The 25,693-nt window shown below is 28.1% G+C and overlaps 3 protein-coding genes across 5 annotated transcripts in view; 1 reads left to right on the forward strand and 2 right to left on the reverse strand.

Annotated features, from left to right (window-relative positions):
- LOC112682931 (lachesin-like) overlaps nucleotides 1–12,951 on the forward strand; it is a 228,650-nt gene extending 215,699 nt beyond the window's left edge. Inside the window, exon 8 of the mRNA XM_025553715.1 lies at nucleotides 12,726–12,951. Coding sequence (XP_025409500.1) covers nucleotides 12,726–12,793 — 68 coding nt within the window. The 3' untranslated portion in view covers nucleotides 12,794–12,951. The remainder of the gene's footprint in view (nucleotides 1–12,725) is intronic.
- Nucleotides 9,003–10,758, reverse strand: LOC112682930. The gene is made up of 2 exons (XM_025553714.1): nucleotides 9,720–10,758; nucleotides 9,003–9,640 (listed from the first exon to the last, which is right to left on the reverse strand). The coding sequence occupies exons 1-2, from the start codon at nucleotides 10,524–10,526 to the stop codon at nucleotides 9,020–9,022; spliced, it is 1,428 nt and encodes a 475-aa protein (XP_025409499.1). The 5' UTR covers nucleotides 10,527–10,758; the 3' UTR covers nucleotides 9,003–9,019.
- A 1,094-nt stretch (nucleotides 12,952–14,045) lies between the features above and the next one.
- Nucleotides 14,046–25,693, reverse strand: part of LOC112682929 (cyclin-dependent kinase 14) — a 43,661-nt gene continuing 32,013 nt past the window's right edge. For all 3 annotated transcript variants that reach the window (XM_025553710.1, XM_025553712.1, XM_025553713.1), the window contains exons 4-11: nucleotides 19,164–19,360; nucleotides 18,633–18,724; nucleotides 17,717–17,891; nucleotides 16,772–16,958; nucleotides 16,471–16,685; nucleotides 16,247–16,414; nucleotides 15,105–15,195; nucleotides 14,046–15,042 (exon numbers count right to left, since the gene is read on the reverse strand). In XM_025553710.1, the coding sequence (XP_025409495.1) occupies nucleotides 14,975–15,042; nucleotides 15,105–15,195; nucleotides 16,247–16,414; nucleotides 16,471–16,685; nucleotides 16,772–16,958; nucleotides 17,717–17,891; nucleotides 18,633–18,724; nucleotides 19,164–19,360 (1,193 nt within the window). In that variant the 3' untranslated portion in view covers nucleotides 14,046–14,974. The remainder of the gene's footprint in view (nucleotides 15,043–15,104; nucleotides 15,196–16,246; nucleotides 16,415–16,470; nucleotides 16,686–16,771; nucleotides 16,959–17,716; nucleotides 17,892–18,632; nucleotides 18,725–19,163; nucleotides 19,361–25,693) is intronic.

Raw genomic sequence — 25,693 nt, forward strand, 5'->3', positions numbered from 1 at the left:
ATCGTAAACTTGCCGCCGTAAAAAGTGCGACGCTATTACGAACCACGACTACACGCGACACGATATTTACCTATACGACGCATTGGTGCACACACGGGGTCGCCAAGTTCTTAACTAGTACCGCCAGTCTGTTTCGAGGTAAAAATGTTGTTGAAAGAGGATTATTTTCCGTTTATAAGAACGAGTAAACTCCAGTTCGCATTGATATTGTACTAATGCTGCGAACGTACAACGCATATACATATGTTATCAGCACCGGCGCTAAGTTTTGCGGGGCCCGGGGCCGGTCACATCGTATTGGAAGGGAACCCAATGTCGTATATGCCGATTGGATTGTACATATAGACTCAAACACACCAGTAGAAATAAAGTAACACTTAAGAAAAATTGTAATTCTCCTGTCGTGGACGAATCACACGACCACTCTCGAAGCCCCTTTATTGTTTTTATCTTTTCTCTTATATACATTTAGCTTAATCTAATTACACATATATTGCTTACACGCTAATTTGAACATAGTATAAACAAGTTGTTTTACATTTATCTTTTTGTATACTAGTATGTTATGATAACCTACTTCCTATTGAGACATGAATACCCGTTTATTTTAGTTTATTTAATATTTCATTTGACATGAATCTTAATTGCCTAATACTACACCAATATGCAAAAACCTACCGGCTACCAACTGAAAACAGTACAATTCCTATATATCTTATAGGTATATAATTTACATAGTTGAATTTGTTTAATTATATGATGATGCGTTTAAAATTGATAAAACAATGACAATATAATATTAGATATGTACCTACCTCTTAAGTCTATACATTAGAGTTTTATAAGTATCTAATACTTGAAAATAAGTAAAACATGCTTCGTTAAACATAATATATCAACACAATTTTTATGAATAGGTATAGTAAAGGTATGTCATACAACGTAATAGCTAGGTACTTTTACCATTTTTTAGAATTATTCTGAATTTTGTGCCAGAAATATGAAGTATCTATACATAATACATATTAAACGAAAAATTAAAAAAATATTATTTTTAAACGTGATAATAACGGAACACCCAGACACCTAGTACAAGTAGCATGCATTTGGTCTATACAATTTATTAATAGTTATGGAGGTATAAAATAATTTCGAATTAGATTTATTTATAACTTATCTACAATATATTTTAATATTTTGGAAGCCGACTTCTGACATCAAGATTATATTATGAAGGGCCGTATTTATGAGAGGGGGCTATGGGGCTCGGTTCCCCCCAAATGAATAATACCATTGTTAAAAGTTCATAACGTTAGGCGTTCAACGCCTAACTCGTTCATCGGACTTGACGGCTCCTGATTTTTTTCTTTGGGGTTATGTGAAATCCAAAGTGTTCGAAACCCACCAAGGACTATTGTTGACTTGAAGGAGCGAATTCGCCTTGAAATCAACAACATAACCTTGGAAACACTTCACAACGTCATGGGAAGCTTCGGTGTCATACTCTCACAATGTGTGGCTAACCAAGGAAAGCATTTGCTCGACACAATCTATAAAAAATGAAGTTTTTAAATATATAACATAAAATTCCACTTGTGTAGTTTTTATTTGTTCGGCGAAAAATTAATAAAAAAAATTTTTTCTATTTTTTTTTTATTTTTTCAAATCGTTGGATTTGACTGCTGCACCCTGTACATGTATGTATGCAGTAGGAGTGTTGGGTATTTGTGTTTATGTTACCTATGCATGTGTTACAGTGATGGTCAAATGTATTGATGGAATACCAATTAGGTTTTGATTTTGTTTACATCTACAGATTTTATGGCTTACTGTTAAAAAATAGTGATGTTGTAAAAATAGTGAAATGTGTAATAATATTAAGTTATAATATAGAAAATTGCTACATTTATAATTAAATGGTAAGAATAAAACATTTTGTGCCAAGTAATTTTAGAGCACTTGTGGAAAGTTTTGCTCCCCACGGATCACCTTGGGATGGATAATTTTAGCACTCCCAAGTTTTATACTGAATGCGCACCTATGATACAATACACGAATATGTAAAAGATAAAATATTGAATAGCTATTAAATTATTTTTATTTTAATTTATATATCTATTTTTTTGTACAAATACGAGTAAATTAAAAATTATTTTAGTATTAATAGATTTAGATATTTCTTTTTCAATATATAATTTTGTGGTGTTGTTGAACCTTTCCTACAGCATAGAAGTTTGAATTCAAGTTTTTATTCTACGCATGACCGAAAAACTCCTTTTACAAGTGGAGAAACTTATAGGAATTGTTAAAGCAACTTTAAATAGTTTATATAAATTAGGGAAAGTCTGTTTTGTTATAACCTTTTTCATATCATTTAAAGTTATATAATTTTCATCAGTAGACTGCAATATTTAATTCTTTGCCACTTTTATTTCTGATTGTAATACATCTTTAGATTTTGTGTACCAAATTTCGTTAGTAGATATGACTGCAATATATTTTAAATATAATAAAATAAATAAAACTATGTTTAGTGTTTACCTACATTTGTACTTACTGTTAAAATTGGTCGCACAGGGCCTGTTCTTAAAGTTCCCAAGTAGGAAATAACATTTTTATCTACAATATATTCAACACTTTTTTGTGTAGTTATATCAATGTCTAAACCAATATTTTAATTTTAATTTTCAAATTCTAGTGTTATTATATTTGTTTATATGTAGTATGTATCAAATAATATACATTTATATTTTGAAGATAACATAAAAAAAAAAATGTATTTGAGCGTAAAATAACGTATTAAATTTAACCTTCTCTGATAACACGAACAAATTCATGTTAAACGTATCGGTTTGCACAAATTTTTTTAACACGAACAGGTTATTTTGTGGTCCCGTCATGTTCGTGTTAACGAGGGAGTACTGTACGTACAAGTAAAATTTTAAGTCAATATAAATAAACACTTTTTAAGTATTGAATCTTACCCCATAAGCAATATACGCGGGACCGTGAGAGGAAAGGTCATTTTTTTTGTCGACCAGAATTTTTAATTAATTTTTATCCCTCGCAGTAGATAAATATATATAAGAGCACACGTATATAAATTACAGTATATGTAAGGAGAAGAGGTGAGTTTTTAATTTATATAAATAAATTCAGTTTGTGCATCTCTCGTAATTGTTATTATGTTAATTTAAAAAGTGCAATATTATACTTAAAAGAATGTAGACGCCGAGGACGCGGGACGGAATTCAAATACCCTTGGAAACATTAAACAATCGTTGCGTTTTAAGAAGTGCTATTATTACTGTCGGTTTTTTTTTTTTTCATCAGCATTGGTCATAAGAGAGATATGAATTATAATTTAGTTCAAATTGTGTGCTTTATAACGGAGTACATATAATGGTTTCACATGCCGATCTACTTGCGGCGGGTTGCAACAAAATGATTTAGGTTCAAAGCACGCGGGGATAGAACTATTTAATTTAATTTTTTTTTCTCTTTTTACATTTTCGAAAAGGATGAAATTGTTTGCTTAGAATAATAAACCATTCATCGTTTGACCGATTGAAACACGTCAGTCCCAATAGCGGTCAAAGAGACTCCCTTATTACGGAGAGCGTACGACATTTAGGAAATATTTTAGGTATTGTCTGATTGATTTCAAAAGGTTCGGTCCACGGCGCGGTCGAAGGACGCCTCTTTACCGTGCGACATTAATACTGGTCAACGACCTTTGAACTTATATAAATGTAAAGATACAATTGAATAATATACCTGTACTTTATATATATATATATATTACCGGCAAAGTGTTGAATCCGGCATTTCGCAGAATACCTAGATATTATTTAGAATACCAAAAATTAACCGGAAAAGTATAAAATTGATATAACGACTAGGTATTCTATAGAATACCAATTCTCGAGCAGGAAATGTATACGGTTGATTATATTTTATTGTACCTTTATAAGTACGTTTATGTTTTATACATATTTATATGTTTGACAATCAGGGCCCGCACAAGCAAAAATAGTGCACTAGGCAAAATCAGACTAAGCCACCTTTAAAAAAAAAATTGAGCTCTTATTTTAACTTAGCTCCTCATCCTATTTTTTATCTACATAAAAAAAAGTTTAATTTTTTTATTTTATGTATACAATTTTATTTAAAATGACTTAAAAATGATTTCTATAACTATTACTCAAAACCCATCACTATCGCGAATATCGGAAATCGCGGAAATGATTGTGTGATTATTTATATTTTTGGAATAATTGAAAACGTCCAACATAGACCGTAATATAAAGTCATTGCCGTAACAACTGAGCATTATACCCGGGGTGAAACTTCAAAATGCGCCTTTAAGTATTTTTTATTAAAATATAATAACTTAAGACAATATTATTTTAATATATAGGTAAGTGGTTTTCACTAATGAATCAATTTAAATATTTTTCTTATAAAACACCGATAAAACTAAAAAAAATGTATGAGTCAATTTTGAAAATTCCGCCCCTACTAAAGTGCCACTCTAGGCAAGTGTCTAGCTCGCCTATACCTTGAACCAGCTCTGTTGACAATAGTATAAATGATATGACGGATAAGATACTTATCATGTCAATTTTTTGAAATGGGTAAAATGTTATTAAATAATTGATAAATTGAAAAATATGTAATTGATTAAATTGAACTCAAGTTTTAATTTAATGTTTTTTGATTACCTACTAATATAAAGATCTCGGAATGTGTTATATTAAATTAAATAAAACCAGAAAAAGTTAAAAAAAAATAAACACCATATTTCTATTAAATGAGAAATACGATGAAATATTATGCAAAGTTTCTCTACTTAAAAATGGTTTGAAGAAAATAAAAGCGATTGTTGGATGGTTTTTTTTTTTTTTACGTATATAAAATAAAAAGGGAAACCAAAAAAAATGTATGTAAAAAAAAATAAAATGTTATGTAATTCAGTGTTCTCGCATCAATTGTATGCTGCAACAAATAAATTAATAATAAATTATTAACGTAATGTAAATTTTTTTGATTAAATACTATTCTAAAATTAATACCACACCTGACGTAACATTGGCATTCTATAGAAATCCTAGGAATCCTATAGACTGGCCAAGATTGCATTGTTTAAAATAACATTAAAATTTAATACATTGGCGAACAGTACAAGGGATTCTACTGAATGCCTAGTGGATTTCTATATAATGCCTATATTCAACACGTCGCCGGTAACATATTAATATAATTATTACGAAACGTGACGCGCTGTGCAAAATTTTAAAAGACTACGGCAATCCATCCGAAATTATTTACCGACAGCGTCCGAAGCGCACGGCCCCTGTCAAATGCGCCTGCAGGGGGGGAAATGGGCCATTGCCTTTACTTGGAATTTTTATTTCAAAACTATTGTTAATTTAATACCACGCATATTATTTATAACATAATCTTATTGAGATTAATTTATAAAGTTTAGTAAAATGTATTACATTTTTAGATAATCTAAAATTTATAACCATGAACGTATTTATAAGTTTACAATGTTTACACATAACTACTGCGTATTTTACTGCATTTATTTGCTATCTACTGCTATTTGTTTACTGCCTATCGTTTAAAACCTCGTATAAGTTCTCTCGAGTACCGATTTCTATGGTATTTAATTTTGTTCACATTTATTTTTAGATACAAGTTGTTTTGGCCCTTAGAATTTTAATCTTGCCCCGGGTGAGATTTTATCCTGCGGACGCACTTGGTCCCCGTTCGTTCGAGCGAACCGGCATATGAACCATTTTAAACGCGCTTCGTCCGAGGACGGTCTGACGTGTCAGCTCACTATTTCAAAATGTCGATTACACGAATTGTCAAACGTCAATTACGAATTCGAATTCCATTCGATCCACAGGCGTGCGCGTGGTTCCCAATCCGGTGCAGCACTTAGAAACACTTTCAGCAAATTTTTTGCCAATAGATACATTGTGTCAGCACAACAAAAAATTTTAATGTATAATCGTATCAAGGTATCAATCTATCACAAACAAGCAGAAAAACTAAAAGAATTTTTTTCATCTGTCGATAAACTTAAAACTGTTTATAAACGCCCTTAAAAAAATCTGGCTTCCAAAAAAGAGCAGATGCAGCCTAGGCTATTTACGCGTGCGCACGTCTATGATTCAATCGTGTATTGCTCATTCGCACTGCTTCGCTAATCCGTTGCTTAGGTTCGCGTTTCGACAAATTTGACCGAGATTTAAACATTTATTATCATAAACGCACACTTATTGCATATTCTTGCACTTGATTCGCCAGCCCCTGATTCAGCCCTTTGCCAGCCCCCCCCCCCCTTCACCACTGAAAAACATAATTGAGTTATAAAATTTTATTTTTAAAAGAGCTACATCAAAGAATTTTAAACATTTGTAATTTATGCAAATACTTTCGAAGATTTGAGTTTTAAGTTTTTAAATAGACTGTGAATTTTATACATTTATCTTGCTTATTAACTTATATTTTATTACCATTTGTTCGTTTTCATCTAATCGCGGTTGTGTATCATGAAAATAATAACAGCTATATTTTTTTCAATGATACGAAAATATTTATTTTATTTAAATAACCTCAGTATTTGTTGAATAAATTTTAGCCCATGTAAAAAAATATATGCCCCGTTTTGTCCCTCCTGGAAAAAAATTTTAGTGCCGTGCTCGATGATCCGACGGGCTAAAAAAAAATATACTGCTCGGTAATACGTAAACGAGCAGAGCGAATGATGGTTATTTTATTTTATTTTTCAATAGTACAATAAAACAACGGCCACAAAAAGTTTTTTTAAACGGCAATGTCAGTGTACACGGATCTATTATAAACATTAACATAGATGGGCGGGGCAAGAAGGGACACTTGTCGCTCCCACAGAATTTTAAATCTGTTTCTTCAAACCTTACGCGATTAAATACAATTTTAAAGAAAAAATAATATACTAATGTAGACCTTGTACATTTTAGACCAATAAATATAATAAAATCTAAAAATATGTTATTGTAATTGTACATTAAAATTACGTGATTTTTAGAATATCTCTAAATTTATTTATTAAATTACCATTATCCCGTCCCCTAAAAAATATCTGCAGGCGCCGTATGTTTATACTAATTATAAGACAACATTATGAAACACGGATGAATCGCGTACATCAGCTCGACAATGTTGTCTACAACAATCTTTAAGACGGAGTGACGAGCGAATACGTACATCGGCAATGGATTAATAATATTATATACGCATTGGTACATCAGCAGGGGCATCATTTCAACTAGTGAAAAGGTGGGACAGCTGATTAAATTTGCCGATTTCATAATATTTAAAAAATTATGGTTACCTATATATTTAAATATTTAGTATTTATAGACGATAGATAAGGGGCGTATTTAGACTTACTTCTAGGGAGGGCGACTCAAATTTTTTCTTTAATTCAGGCTCAAAATGTACAAATAAAATTTTTGGTAGTATTTAAATCGGGTGACTCCTTAATATTTGTGGTTTTTTTTTTAATCTAATGCCAGATCCCTTTTGAATCAACTTTTGTGTAGTTATTTTTAACACCTATCTGTGTTTTGTAAGTATGGACTCGACAAATAGCCCAATTCAGTATTCACAGCCACGCATAATTTGATTTCGTTATAAAATGATCCAGATTAAAAAAAAAAAAAAATTGAACACTATCTCACATATAATCAATTCCTTAAATATGGATTCAGGGGGGGGGCGATCACCTCTTCGTCACCCCCCATAAAATACGCCCATGCGATCGACTATTAATAAAATATTTTTTCGGGAATAAAACATGTAAGGATTAGTAATTAATAATGATATCATGATGATAAACAAGGAACATGAAACATTTCAATTTACCCAATTAAATAATAACATTAAAGATAGTAAAACATTCATTTTTATATAACATTGGAATAATAATATAAATCTAATTAAATAAATACTTATAATTTTATATTTGTGTATTTAATACTTTACAGAACTTATTTATAAAAATATAAAATTGTATCTCAAATATAATTTACTGTAGTTTGGAGTAATAGGAATGATATTAACAGTTTTTTATAGATTATGAGCTCAATTTTTATGGTATCGATATCGCAAAAACTGTTTTATAAAGATCACACGTATAGAAATATATAATACTAGCTGAGAACCCGTGCACTTCGTAGCCCATATATAGAATTCGCCTATGTGCAATTATTGCTTTCTCTAAATGCAATTCTTAAATCAGATGTTTATTATTTACCTTCTTTCTTTTTTCGATCCCCTAGCAACAAACGAATATAATACTATAAACGAAGTAAATTTTCAAACGAAAATAGTAGCACGTTGGTTGTACAGTTAAAATTAGTTTTATAATAACTAATAGCCGACTCCTGTGCGCTTCGCAGCACCAACACAAAAAAATGCAATAAAAATCATTTATTTTTTCTAAATTCTTTATTATTAATCCAACACATTTGTGTAAACAATATTCTTTGTTTGTCCATTTGGGGCATACACAAATAAACAATTTGGTGTGCCAACTCTTTAACAGGCCACGTATAATTGCCCGTGCGAAAAACACGGCTCCTCCAAATCCAAACCGCATACTTGGAGCTTTTGTCCTTTTGCCTTATTGATGGACATAGCGAATGATAGGCGCACGGGGAATTGCAACCGTTTGAATTCAAATGGCATGTCTGTTGGTATCAAAGGAATACGTGGGATGAGTACAAATTTCCCCTTCGCTTTGCCAGTCAATATTGTGGCTTCGATTAAATTCGGCATCAATCTTTTTACAGCTAATCTTGTGCCGTTGCACAGTTTTGGTGCATTCAAATTCCGTAGTAAAATAATTGATGAGCCGACCTTCAAATTCAAGAAATTACCCGGTATACCGGGTGGTTCTAACGAATTCAAAAATTCAACTGGATAGTTGACTGCATCATCTTTATTCAATGCGCTATCAATAGATTTGTATGATATTACTGCACCAGGCAATTTTTCTTGGATGAGATAATTGATAGCATTGACTTGCACATTTTTTTGGTGCCAGAATTGCGCGTTCACTCAACCAATTGTGATTCCTATGATTCTGGATAATATTTGGAAACACTCGTTTAATCAATTCTTCTTTTGATTGGAGAATTGTACAAAAATTGTTTGGCAAACTAATTAAACCGTTTGTGTTATCGATTTGAACTTTGCCATTTCCGATTTCCAACAATTGCTTCGAAAACCGATCTGCAGATTGATCATTCTGCAACTGAACACGCATGTTTATGTTTAGCGTCAATTTTCGCACATATCTCCACATGAAAGAAGACTTTAGGCACGCATTGATCTCATCTGCCGGTGGTGAGCGTGAAATTACGAGAAGTGTTTGCCTAAAATCACCTGACAATAATATCAATGCACCACCAAAAATGTTATGATTGCCACGCAGATCTTGCATTGTGCAGTGTATTGCTTCAAGGGATTTTTTGTGCGTCATTGTACATTCATCCAATAAAATAATTGCTGTTTGCTGCAAAACTTTCGCCATCGCAGAATTTCTTGATATATTGCACGTGGGATTCTCAATCACCTGTAATACATTAAAAATAATTACATCTCAATAAATGCAAATGCATTTCAAGCCAATCGATCAATGAATATAAACAAACCTGCACATTTAATGGTAATTTTAATGCAGAGTGGGCTGTTCGTCCTCCATCCAACAGAGTAGCAGCTATTCCAGACGAAGCAAGTGCCAATGCAATTTTCCCTTGCACTCGAATGTTTGCCAAAATGAGTGATATTACAAATGTTTTACCCGTACCACCGGGCGCATCCAAAAAATACAATCCACCGGCTTCATTTTGTACTGCTTGCATGATGGTATCGTACACATTTTTTTGTTGGTCATTTAATTTGGGAACATTTAAATTCACAAATGTTTGCAATTCATTGATATCATACTGTTGTTTTCGTCGTAATTCTCCATCGAAAAAATCATGCATTGGACGATTGGGTGAAATCATACCTAATTGTCCCAATGCTTTATTGGCGATCGTAAGGCACATATCTTCAATCGCTATTAATGCCTCATTATACATTTCCAATGTTATGATCAAATTAAAGTTTCCTGTGTGATGGCGCATTCGAATCAAAAAGTCTTCTGTCATAAAATCTCGATATTTATTCCACAATTCAATCGGATTCGATGGGAAACATGTTGATATTATTATGGCATACAGCATACGTATTTGATGTGGAAATGAAACGATCGATGCATCTTGAAGTAATGAATCCCAACATGCATAATTTTCCAGTAAACCCAAATGCTCACACGCTTCACGATACGTAGCACATAAATGACCATTAATTGTTCGCAAATCTTCAAATGAACGCGGCCCCACAACATTCACTAACAACAGCCGCAAATAATAACATTCTACCATATTTGGATGAACTGTGTATAGTCTACCCATTGTTTCTGTATAGAAAAGACCTGGATGGCCATCAACTGCTGTTCCCTTTTTACGCCGTTGCTATGTTTTTTGTTTTTTTTTTAAGTGTAATAATGCATTATATCTGAATACAGCAAAATTCTGGCAAATTCATCACTTGCGCACAATTGAAAATATGTGGTTAATGTTGTTGCTGGTGGACGTGCCACTCTCTCTTGAACATTTTCATTGGTAAAATATACACGTTGGGCATTTTTAAGATGAAAAATTTCAATCCGTTTTCATTAACCATTTTTTTATATTTACTTGCCGATCACATTAAATAATAATATTTGAATAAAAAATTCTAAATATCATGGTCCGAAGGAAAAATAAACAACCAATCACGGGCAAAGCTGTGACGGGTCGGCTAGTAATAAATAAAAATTTACTATTACCGATTTTAGCATTTGATTATTGGACAAAAAATTGCCGACTTTTTAAAATTTCTTAGAGTGGGGTATTTGCCATATTCTGCCCTTCCTCCAAATGACGCCCCTGTACATCAGGAATGAAAAAATCCTCAAGGATAGAGGAAATGGTTACTCGTTTAGTGGCCACCCATATAAGCCACACGGGCCAAGGGCATATTTGTGTTGGGGCCCATGGTGGGGGGGGGGGCGAAACTAATTTTTCTTCAATATAAACTTAAAAATATTTTACAGTTACCTACAGCTCATATTCCTGTTATAATAACATATCATAATGATAGACTAGTAGGTAATTTATATTTTTAATTATTTATATATTACTTTTTTTAAATAAATCAATGTATTATATTAAATAAAAATACGTTCCATGGAGTGGAAGGGCCAGCAGCGTTCTCACGAATTTAACTAAAATATGATTTCTCTGGAACATGAGCGAAATCGGTTTACTATATTAGTCTTGCGAGGCATTTTCAAAATTGCGAGTATAAGAAAATTTATGTAAACATTCGAGAGACGTAATTTAACATAATTTCCGAGATTTTATTCACATTTTTATCCGGTAAAACATTGATAAAATCGAAAAGTGACATTGTTCCAACGTTCCGGTCGACACTGAGATCCGAAGAAAAAAACGATTCCCTCGTTGATTTGCACCCGAAAGTTTGATAATGGAGAAGAAAAACATCTTTGGGAAACCAATACTCGTTTCGCTCAGAGAATAACTTATCTACATACGACAGTTCCATTAAAGTTGTAATCGAACAAAGTATAATATGGTTACACGTCCATACGGTGGACCGTATTTCTTTTCCGTTTCGACATAGAACTACTTGTACTCAGTTTACATAACATTTAGCAATTTTTGTTCCCTCTTACTAGTTCTGAATTTCATTTAAATTGTCTATGTAAAACTCTGTGATTGAATTCTTTACGGTTAATTTTTTAAATGGGCTTCCTTGTGATTCGAGAGAATAATTTTTTAACAGTATATTCACACTTTAACAGAGATCAAAAATAAAAATAAAAATTACACCAAAACTGAATCCGACTACCAAATCAGTGACTGTTTATTATATTACAATTGACAATTCATTATTCTTGACAAACGTTTCTCTCGGAACACAAGTTATACATTCTTTCATTACGATAGTTTTCGCAGCTCATCAGAAATGTACAAACAAGCTGCTGATCTCAAATCCGTATTGTTTATTATGATCAATGATGTAGCATTATTCTATGATCTTAAAGATTCGTGGAAAATATTACATTGTTGAGTCACATTACAAAAGATTCCAAAACTCATTTATCTCCAATAAACATTAACCTGGCACCTCGTAGTTAAACAATGATCAATTTAAATCTTTTTGTTAAGCTATCATTATACAATTTAACTATGCAATTATACATTGTTCACAGATGGTGCAACCACAGAATATATATTATTATTATAGAATATATATATATATATAAATATTATACATTCTGTGGTACAACCTACAACTTTTAAGTAAAATATTATATTGATTTTGTACAAATAAAGGAAACATATTTATCAAGAACCAATGTTAAGTCTAGCAATAGAATCCAACTGACATTATTATTTTATTATATTTTTAAAATAACTGTGGTAAAAAAAAAAAAAAAAAAAAAAAAAAAACCATAAAAATGAAGCTTTAATATCTTCAAAGTTGAAATCATAAACATAAGAATAGAAGATATTATTTTAATTTTTTTTTTTTTTTTGTTACAGGCCTAAACAAAGAATATTTGTTCCTATTGCTGTTCTCGTACATTTTGACACCTTGGCCATTTACATGACTTCATCGAGCTATTAACGTCGAAACATTATCTGTCTTTCATTTGACGTGTGATAAATTTTCATAATTATATGTACATACAAAATGGCACAATTAGTTTTACTTGTGTGTTAGGTAATAATTTCAAAAATAAAATGTTTAGTAACTAGCAAATAAAAAAAAAACATGTTTGTTTTAAGAAATTTGTTGTTTTTAATTAATTAATTAATTTATTTTTTTTTTTTTACACTTAATGAGTCATTCTACAATATATTGATTTAAAGTCTTTAAACAAATATAATATATAAACAAACTATATAAATGACAAAATTATGATAATAATTCTATTTACACCAAAATTTTTTTTCAACAGTCCTAAAATAAATAATAATAATAATAATAATAATAATAATAATAATAATAATAATAATATTAATAATAATATTAATAATAATTTTCACATTAAATCCACAATCACAATATTAATAATAATTATTAATATTATGGAAAGGCATTAAAATATAGACTAAACAGTAGTTCAATGGGCAGGAAAATAATACAGGAAGAAGGCCACCATAAACATTTATTCATTTAAAAAATAATTATTTTAATTTTACTAGACTGTTACAATTTTTAACAGAAAATGCATCATAACATAATGATTCACAATCACAGTTGAAATCCATATACTTTTGTCTTAATTGTTAGACAAGAATAGGCTAAAACGCATAATTTGCATTTAAATGGATAACATCCAGAAAAAAAAATGCGTACAAAACATGTCTCAAAAATAAAAAAAAATTCTAAAGTAGGCGACTTTTAACGTCTGCAAATAATTAATTGACTTCATTTGTGAAAAAAAATTGTTATTTCACTAGCGTGTGCAAGATTTGGGACACAGTGAAATATCTATAAGGTATCATTTACAATCTATTAATTCGTTAATATAATTTTTAGCTGCTAATATATTAGCTATCTATAATTAGCATAGACAGTGAAATTACACTTTGAAAAAAAAATATATATTTATTTATAATATATGAACTTTTTTTATTAAGAAAGAAATTTGAGTCATATGATTTTTAACTGAAAATTAATAAGTGTACACATTAAGAAAATAAAAATGACAATTTTTTGGAATTATTATAATGATTATTACATTATTGCAAACAATAGTTAGTAGATAAACATACAATTTATTTAGTTTCTAATATTTAATAACCTTGGTATACATTTTATTTGAATAAGAAATAAAAAATTAAAAAAAAAGAAAACAACTTTTTTATTCGTTCACCCATTTATATTATGTTAAATGCATAAATATAATGCTGTAAGTGCATTAACACAACCATTAATCATGATTAACATACAACTGGTATATATATATATATATATAATTAAGGGTTTAACTTTAACAAAATTGTGGAATAACATTGATAAGTTATTTGGTATTAATTTTTTTTGTAGATATTAATTAAATATATTTTATTCTGAGGAATATTTTGCTCTGACGGACCAATTGGACGGCAAGCGACAAAAATAAAATAAACTATTCATAAACAAATATATATAGGGTTGAATCGTTAAATTTTATTATTGGGAATGTTTTTCAAACACATCTTATTTATTGGACGTTTAAGGGACGGCAAAGCGAACGTGGGTACAAATAATTTAAGTAATTTTGTTCAATTGAAATTAAATATTACCAATACATATTTTATGTATACAATATATGTAACTAGATTGTTGTATAGTTAACCCCACTTTGTTGAGCAATTCCATTTGCCTTAAATACTAATAATCTTTTTTGTGAAAACTGTATAAGTAGTAAACACAGAAGAATTTTAATCGCCCTAAAAATATATCTTATTTCCTCTTTGTTCAGTTAATTTATTTTTATTTTATAAGTTTTTAATTATAATACAGCTATGATTGTTATTTTGAAATTTATTGTAAAATAAGTATTTTCAATCTAGAGGCCCTTGAGAACACTGATAAACTAACATTTTATAAGTATGAATATAGGAAATATAAAATAATCATCATCACAGCAAAATGGCTCAACAGCCAAGACGTGTCTAGCCCCGATCGGGCTACACAACTCAATGTTTCTGGTAAACAACTATACTTATATAATATTATTATTTTTAATTTATTGAGCTAATAATTAGTAATAATTTCATAATTACTAAAAAATAAACACTTAACACTTGAACGTAGTTCTTGATTCATGACTCAAATGGACACCTTTTAAACTGAATATAGACATCTCTGAAAATGTAAAACATTATAAGTTAAAATTCAGTTCTTAATAGATCAACAGTAAAACATACCGTCTGGAAGATCATATAAGGCTTTGGGAAGTGACTGAAAGTATTTATGCTTAAGACCTGATGGAGCATTTATACGCAAGTCTGGGTTAAGCTGAAATAAAATATTGATAACATTAGACAATCATTTTATAAAATTTTAAATCAACTTATTAGATTGTGAGTAAAATAAGACATATTGGTTTTACCATAAGATTTTCTTATATTATTGTGTGTGTTCGTGTACATGTTTTTAATCAGAGGGACTTCTCTGACCATTACCAAATAAAAAGCAAAATATAGGATATTACATTTTTGTAGTTGAAAATTCATAAAACTATTTTACATATAATTACATGCAAGATTTTTCATAAGATTTTCTTGGTAAAAAAAAAAAAAAGTAATTGTACATTTATTTCAAGTTTAACTAACTAATACAGTAATATTATTTATCCATTATTATACCTCACCAGAATGAAGAGTTCTAAAATATTTATTGATTTGATTTGTAAATGTTTTTATTAAATGTGTTTGTATACAGAAAAAAATAAAACTGTATTAAAATTATCAATGTTCTAATTAAAAAATACAATTCTAAAATGTATAAAAATTTAAAAATTATATAATTGTAATACAATTGCTAATAATGTAGCAATTGATTTCTTATACATTAGTCAAGGCAATAAAATTTTTTAATTTAATTGAATTTAATTATTTTCTAATATAACTATTAATGAATAATGTAACTATAATACATAACTATGATAGCACTATGATAGTACTCTATAAATTAAAAATAGCTACTTAGTTGCTGAATATTCTTGTAGCATGGTTTATGTTTACTATAAAATCAATTGTGTTTGTAAATACTAAGTACTATTAGCTATAAAATTAATCTACTGTAAGTTTAATTATTTTTTTTTATTTCAACAAAAAATAATACAAGAAAAACATGTATACATTTTTATATTTATTTAATTTATAATACATTATTATTTAAATTGTTGTATTTTTTTTTGTTTTGGCCAAATATGAAAAATTACAAAAAAAAAAAAAAAAATGTAAATAAAAATGTATAAAACTATAATTTATTATTTTTAAAATAATTATAACTGAATATATAAGTGTAATAATTGTAGTACATATAAGATATGTAGATTTAGTACCTGAAGTAATGAAGTAGCCAAGTTTTCGCCTTCAGCAATGTCATACAACCTAGGAAATACATGGCCAAGCTTTTGATGTGGGTACATAAATATTTTACCTTTGCCCTCTTTGTAGCCTTTAAGATGTGTGCATCCTTCCCAATGTTCTTCAGTAGGAGTACCCAATATCTATGAAAAATATTTAATATTAATTGTTGATAAACATAAATTAACATTACTATTACCTTGAATATTTTATCCAACTGATCATAAGTGTCTCGTACTCCAGGAAAAGTGGGAACACCAGTGATCATCTCAATGAATATACACCCAACGCCCCACATATCCAGGGATGTTGAGTAATCTGTGGACCCAAGCAAGACATCAGGTGGTCTATACCACAGTGTTACTACTTCATGAGAATATGTATGACTTGGCACTGATTTAGCACGAGCCAAACCTAAATAATAATGATTATTATGTTTAAAGAAATATAACTGTATTAGATTACACTAGATGTTAAATTAAATGTGATCAGCATCCTACCAAAATCGGCTAATTTAAGTTCTCCTATCTCGCTGATGAGCAAATTTTGTGGCTTGACATCTCTGTGCAACACCCGACGTTGATGGATGTATGCCAATCCTCTGAATAATTGAAACATGAAAAGTCGTACATTTGAGTAGTCCAAGCCACCTGAATGTCTTTCCATATATTGTGATAAATCGGTATGCTGAAATTAATCACATTATAGTTTTCAAAAGTTTTTATTTAATTATATTTAATATTTCACTGATTATATTACACTTTTATATTAATAATTATTAAGATCAAACAATCAGATTTTTAAAATTATCTAAATTAACTGCTGTGTATTTTCATTAAAAAAAAAAAAAAAATAAATAAAACCACATAATTTAAATATTAAATTTCTTTTTAATAACTGACATATAAAAAATTAAATTAATTCTAGAAAACAGTTCTGTATTTAAATTTCAATGAAGATAATTTAATAAATATCATAATATAAGAGGTAAATAAGACAACTTAGTTGTATAGATATTACTTTATGAATTTACTAACAACTAATATAATTTGTACACACAAGATAATTTAAAATTTAAGACAGAAGGTTGAATTTTATAGTAAATTATAGATCAAATTAATTGATAAAATGCATTATAAACACTATCAGTTATGTATAAACAAGATAAACTCACAAGTTTTATTTTTATTAGTTCTCAAAAACATATTATAACCTTTGTAATGATCACATATATGAATACAAAATCATAGTTGTAAACGCTAAATAAGTAATGCTTAGACACATACAGTCAAATATACAATATACACAAATTGGATATGATTTTTTTTATAAAATAAACAAAAACAAAGAACCATTTTCAAGTTCAGATTAAACATTATTTATTATTTAAGGGGAAAAATATTTTTGAGATCTTATTAAGTATATAAAATACATGTACAACTTACTACATATTCAAAGACGAATGTAAGTGTTTCACGTGTATGCACAATGTCGTGTAATGTAACTACGTTGTTGTGCTTCAGTTCTTTCAACAACGAAGCTTCACGGATGGCCGTAAAAGGTGCACCTTCTTCTTCCTGAAGTCTTATCTCTTTTAATGCAACAACTTGATTGGTCAAACTAAAAAAAAAAAAAAACAATAAATAATTAATCAAGTACTAAAAAACACAACAAACACGATCACAACAACACCAGAAACTTACCACGAATAAAGATTAAACATAAAAAAAAATAACGATCGTATATTTTTTCATATCTAATTTGATATTTTGTTTTTTGAAACATTTATATAAAATATGAAATAAAATATTAACTGTACATAAATTCTATGTAATTTCACAAACGAATTTTTTACGTAAATACGGTAAATACATACTTTCTCGTTAAAGAATTTTTGTTAAAATGCATTTTCAAGACAAAACATAATTATTTTTAATACTAACTTTAGAGTTTCATATTTAGACACTAAAAATCAATACTCACAAATTATAGTGTTTGGATTGTTATAAGATAGTAATATAATAAAAATATTTATAACCTACGACTGTTAAAATACACATCAAACTATACTACTATATGTTTTTCTAAAAATATTATTTTAACATAAGTAGTTAATTTTTCAAAAATGTAATATAAATATAATATGTATATATTTACTAATTCAAAATGCTTGCTGTGATATTTGAATTTTTCATGGTAACCTTACCTACTTATACAAAACGTAATGATGTCATTGATTAAGATACAATTAAATTATAAACATCCTTGACTTTCTATCAAATTTAATTACAACTATAAAAATAGTATATTATATCGACATAAATACAACACAACATTATTAATTACAATTGTTGTACTTACTTACTGTACCCCTTAAAGACGGTAGCATAGGAACCTTCACCAAGCGGATCTAATTTTATGTATGCCTCAGATTTCCCAAATGGAGAATCTCCCTGGAATACAAAAAACAAATATGAAAACTTCAATATATTACATACGAAAAACAATATAGGTTTCAAGACAATTTTAATATTTCTATAGCAGTTAGATTCAAAGTTACGTGTCATTTTCCCAAGAAAAAAGAAATCATTATACGAATATAAAAGGGGGAAATAATAACGACGTATAAAAAGGTTTGTAAAAAAAACTTTAAGTTTCCAACCGCTTATAAAAAATTGAATGTGAAAATGAATGTCATTATCGAGTGTTCAAAACAAAAATAATTTTTTTCAGTAATGAGGCTTGGATTATAGAACTTCTTTGCAACACGCAAGCGGATTATACACACACATGGCACACACACGCGCTCATATATATATATATATATATATATATATATATATATATACATACACACATGTTTACATTAATAGACTATAATGGAATACATACCCCAAATGCCGAATAACGTTTGGTTCGTCTGTGATTGGGTTGGTTTAGGAACACTTCGGATTTAGGCCTAGGAGGTTTTTTTGGTCTGAGTATGACACGAGTTTCCTCACATATATCTTCGTCCAATAATTTTGAGTCAGACGACACGGATAATTGCCGTTTAACTCGTTCTTGATCACCGAGATTAGAACTCCAGTCTGAAAAGAAGGTAATAAATATTAAATAAAAACAGATATTATAGATAATTTTTTTTTTCAAAATTGCAGGAAAATATTTATAAAATTTTTCAATTAGATATTTGTAATACATCCTGGTTAAAAATTATTTTTTTTTTTATACTTAAGGCTATTGCTTTAACCAAATACAAATGTTATGCATATTATTTTAAAGTTAGACAGTAAAATACTATATACATAATAATATTAATATTATAATATTACATATAAATATAAAATGTAAAATACGTTGAATAAAATTAATTAAATATTGATACTCAGTTTAATAAAAAAATAATTAAACTTCAATTTTATTATAGTAAATAATTATTTATGTAAAAGTTTCGATATACAACGAACTTACAACTTACTTTTAGTTAAAATATAAAATTTTTCAATAAAACTTTTGTTATTATAGTTATGACTCGCAATGGAGAAAGAATAAATAATTTAGAGTTTTTATAACAAAGAAAAACATTAATGAGATTTACTTATAAGTTAAAATTTATTTTCAATGATAATCACTAACTGTAAAGAAAATACAGAAGCATATATTATATTATTATTATATTAGTCATAGCTCTAATTATATATTATAATAGAGCTATGACTAACTAATGGCATACGATTATGACATCTTTGAAATAATATTTTTGTACAGATATATTCCTAGATGGTAGTAGAGCGAAAGATGTGTAATATAGTAACAACACACGGTTACAAATTTGATGAATTATGATTTTGACTATATATAATAGGTTACAATGATAAATCATATTTTAAACCTTATCGCAGATTTTAACTACCATCCGGACCGGATGAAAGGTCTATAAATTAGGATACCATATATATAATATATCAATGTAAAAAGATCGGCTGCACTCTTAAAATGAAAATTGATGTAATAGAATTATTGATATTTTTACCAATTTAAAACAACCACAACATAATGCAAAAATAACAATCATGAAATATTCAATAACTTAGTAGAGGTTTAAATAAAATTTTAACCTAAATCAATTTCGACATTAGACTATAATTGGCTTCCTATTATTGCCAATGGATTGGAATTATACAATCTATATGGCACAAGATAGTATAAGAAAATACGATTTACAGAACACTAAATTAATAAATATATAAAAAAAAGAATACACAAACACTAAAACGTAATAAATAAATAATTAAAATATAAATTTGGAGTTGACAAAGCATACAAGGTTTTGATTTAAATATAATCGCACAAAGAATAATAAATGTGGTACATACTAAAATACGAGTATATGTACATTATACACAATGATACCTTATGCATGAATGTTTTTAAGGGATATATATATATATATATATATGTATATAAATAAATCATTAACGCACATCAGAAGCGAATGAAGCATTGGAATGATATTATTAGTCAGGATTTATACGGAGGGTACATCCGGGACCTGGTTCTGATGGGCGTTTGTCATCCAAACGTCTAAATTGCACTCTATGTATACGCTTTTGTCATGTTGCCAAAGTCGAGTAGATTAATTCTCACCTCTCCTCGTTCGTATCCACTAACACACACACACACACACACACACACTTATACATCGAATGCTATCCCCCGAGTAAGGGGACAAATTACTTTACCTGATGAAATCTGTTCGTTGACCCCTTTATAGATTACACGACGTTCAGGAAATTAAAAACCCTGTATATACACCCGACCCAAACGATTTATGACATGATTTTTTTTTCGTTATTTATTATAATTATTTTTGTTCACATCTCTAACCACCCATAATAACTTATTCATAACAAAATGCACGTCCGTTAAAAAAAAAAAAAACCATCCCTATTTACGATAATAATTCTTTAGAAATCCGTCCTCTCGTTTTAAAAACAATGATTTTGAACACTTACGGTTTGTTTTGTTTTTTAGTTAAGTGCACAGAGGGGTTTAGAGGTGTACTGCTTATGATAATAGCCTAGCGAGTGCTCTGCAGATGACAGGCCGGAACTATTATTCAAAAGAACGTTTTTATTTGTAGAGCACAACACGACGTGACAGAAACGAAGGATTGAGTACCTTTAATAAGAGAAAATGTCCAAAGAAAACTCTACCGCACAAAATGTGACACGAGGTTTATTATTTATAACTAAAGAGATTTAAAGGCAACAAATTCACAAGCATAAAATATGAGAATAGATTTTGTCTAAAAAAATTCAAAATATAAATATGTTATGTACATTTTATGATTCGATTATCAAAATAAATTCGTTCACATTATTCATTATAAATTATAAAAAGAATAATTTTTATTAGTTAAACGAAATATGAACAGTATATTTTTAATTTATTTGTGAAATTTAAGTGACTTCAATATTAGCATATTAAATTTAAACCAAAGTTAATTATAAATATTTATGAATTAAAGAATTACTAAGAAAATTAAAAGACAATGAAACCAATAGGAAATAAAATTAAATATTTAAAATTAAAATAAGATTTGATCCACACAATTAATTATCAAACGAAAAGATGTCCAAGGCTTCAGTAATATGAATACTCAAAAGCATCACAAAGTAAACCACATTTGACTTTAATTACACTGCCATTATATATAAATCTATATATAATATATTCCACTATACATTTATAATAATAAAAATGAAACTTTGAATATATTTTTTCCGTCTTTCAAAAAGGGTGCAAGCCAATACAAGATCATCCCCTTAGGGAAATTTTTGCTGGCTACATTAAAAAATATAAGAAAATATATTAATAAAAGTAAAGACAGTTTTTTAGTCCCATTCGTATACTTTGACATGTAATAAGTAATAATTTCATCTTTAAAATTATTTTTGAATAATATGACACAACTATTTCATCAAATATCCCATACGCTACAAGAAAAATTTAATAATTTCAAATATAACATAAATCATAAGGAGAGTACACGTCGTTTATATATCAAAAGATGTACATCAATCATAGCTTAAGTGATAACTGTAAAAAATATGATAAATTGATAGTAAGTAACTATATACATACACAATAATATAACCATGATCTTATTCTAACTCGAAAAATTTATTTTTATTGTAAGCAGAAGAGTACGTATTCGTGTTATTAAAAATATTTTAAATTAATTTGGAATATAAAATATAAATTCGAATCTGTTATTTTGATTATTCATTTTTATTATTAGAATAATAATATCAAAACAATTTAATCCTTAAACAATCATTTGTTGAAAGTTATTATTATGAGATAACTGTATAGAAAAAAATACCAAAGCATAATAAAAAATAAAGAAGCTAAAACTTATTTAATTTATTACATAAAAATATACTTAAATATAGGTAGCTATTGATTTAATTTTCACGCTTCTAAATATACCTTTCATAAGTGTCTGCATTTTTACGATAATGTTGGTACGTGAAAATATCAACAATATATATTTTTTAAATAATATTACGTGTTTTGAGGCTGAAATAAAATTTACCAAATACCTAACATATATATTTACCAATGATAAGTAGACTTTAAAGTTAACATAAACTACTTTGTATGAATTTTAATGGACAGGAATATATTTATTTATCTAGGTCTTTATTTGCAAACATATCCTAATGATTAAAAATAATAAATTCATGAAATAGCGTTTCGAGTCCACGAAGATTTATGTTACTAAATGATTGAATATATTTTATACTACCAATATTTTTTTCTTTTATTTTATTTTTTTTATGGTATTTGCTAAAAATTTATATTTAGTATTTAGTTATTTCAAAATACGAATAAAATTATCTTAAAAATATGAAATTTAATGTAAATAATACTACATTCAAAAGGCCAAGAAAAGTAACATTAAAAAGTAAAACAAAATGATTTATTTGATGTCAATGCATAATAGATAATAGATAATTGTATAAAAACTAAGATTAGTAAGTACATACCAAAGTAGAAAATACGAGTACCATCGAAACAAGTTAAGTAAACGTTAATAGAACATATAGCTGTAATAAAGCTAATGAAAAACTAATTGATATGTCTTATTTTCCAACGAATAAATGATAATATTCTTAAATAGTAGTTTTATTAAAAATAATTTTGTTCATTCTTTGGTTGAACTATTAATGAAATTACAACACTAGTTTTGAGTGACGAATTACATTTTTACACTGAAATCAAAACAGTATTATATAATAAATATAGTAAAATTATCAGATTACATAATAGTTATTTTAGAAAAATTGTATTGTTATCAAATAAAAGATAAATAGCTATTGGTCACCGAATATCACATAGTACAAAACTATTGATTAAATTGTAGTTTTAATTAACGTTGTATTTTACCCTTGTAAATTATAGTGGATGTTTTTCATTATATTCATAAAATACTAGCCACACGTTGTTGAATATATGTATTTAATTGTATTATATATATAATGCACTTTATTTACAGTGTTTGTCATAATACAAACGACAACACGATAAAAATTTACGATGTTATACTGTCGAATTAATTAACTCTATGAAAACATTTTTCTAAGCCATTTTTGTAAATACTCTTTTCGTAATAAATTGGACAAAGACTTTATCATAACCTATTTTCAGAATTTCTACTTCTATATAAGTTAATATCGTTTTCTCTACGTAAATTTCGTATTTATTAAATTATACAGTTTTATTTATTTTCGTATATATATTTTTTTTTTCAAAGATGAAAAATCATTTTACTTATTGTCAGGAAAATAATGTTAAATTCACTGATCCATAAATAAGTGCTCATTAGAGAAAAGCATTTTGCAGCAATGTAAGCTTTAGAAGGAAAAAATTGTAGACGGCGCGTGTGAATAAACAATGGCACGTGACATGCATATAACATTTATGAGAGAGGTATACGTTATAATTTAAAATTAAAAATGATTATAGTATTGATGGGATTTATTTTTAGTTTTGCAAATAAATGACATGTTAGCATTTTTTGGTGATTTGTCAAAAATTATAATTATTAGTCTGCAATAACTAATGACAAGCTAGTGTTAAAATGAAGATAAAAGTTATGTTTACAGAACAGTAATTTCAAATAGGAAGTGAGAGCACTGCATGCACATTCACACGGGTCGCTGTAAATTGCGGCCCGGACATATTTTGTACATAGGTACCTAAACTGTGGCCTAGCTATATTTTATATATACGTAAATTTTATATATAACTTAAAACCTCGTGCGTAAGGTTTTCGATCAAATGCACACTGGCTGCTAGTAATATATTATATTAGTGAATATATTATTATTATCAACATCGATCAGAGATTAGTACTTATCTTTAAATTGTACAGCCGATCGGAAATCGGAATAACTTAGGCCGCAATTTACGTACATTTCAAATATACCCGGGACGCAATTTACATATATTTTAAAAGTACATGGGTCGCAATTTACGTAGTACGAGTATATAACTATGACCTTTTTTGGAGGACGCAATTTACTGACTCTATAATATAATAATATCATAATATTATAATATATTATAGTAGAACCTACTATTAGTAAGTATTTTAACTTATAATATTTAATAAATAATATAAAATTTGATTCGCATGGTATTTTTTTGTATTCTTGCAAACATGTCTGGTATACGAAATTCTGTTGCACACGTACTAGGAACATTATGGTAAACCACAATAGTGCTTCTTCCATATCGTCAAACATCACTAAAATAACTTAACACTATTGAAGAATGAACAGAAATACAGTTGAAACTGGGATGGAAAACTAAGTAAAAGTTGAAACATGTAGACACATTATAAAATGTACGTCTTGTTATTTATTTTATATGGCCAGCAAAACGTACAATAAGTCCTTGTATGTAAACCGGGCTTAACATATATATATATTTATATTAAGCTAATATACATATCCAGTTTATATTTCAAGTCCCTTCGGTAAATATTTTTGGACAATAAAAAAACTATTATGATTTAATTGTAATTTTAACATAAATTATAATTTTCTATTTTCTATTAATTACTTTTATAAAAAATGTATTGAATGAAATAAGTAAGTGCGTTTATATAACTTATTATATGTAGGTATATGGATAGATGGAAAAATAACGAATTGAAATTCTTATGTAAATGTAAGGGTTTTCTAATATAAATATCAGTTATTAATTATCAAGCTAAGTGCGTATAGATGAATTCATTAAAATACTCAATTAATTTTATTTAATACAACTTTGTAATGTTTATATAGTTAAATTAATTATATAAATAATCAAATTAATAAGACATAGCATTAGAATTCACTCGAATGCAT

The sequence above is a fragment of the Sipha flava genome, unplaced genomic scaffold, assembly GCF_003268045.1.
Source record: "Sipha flava isolate LNK unplaced genomic scaffold, YSA_version1 215_pilon_pilon, whole genome shotgun sequence".
Lineage (NCBI taxonomy): Eukaryota > Metazoa > Arthropoda > Insecta > Hemiptera > Aphididae > Sipha > Sipha flava.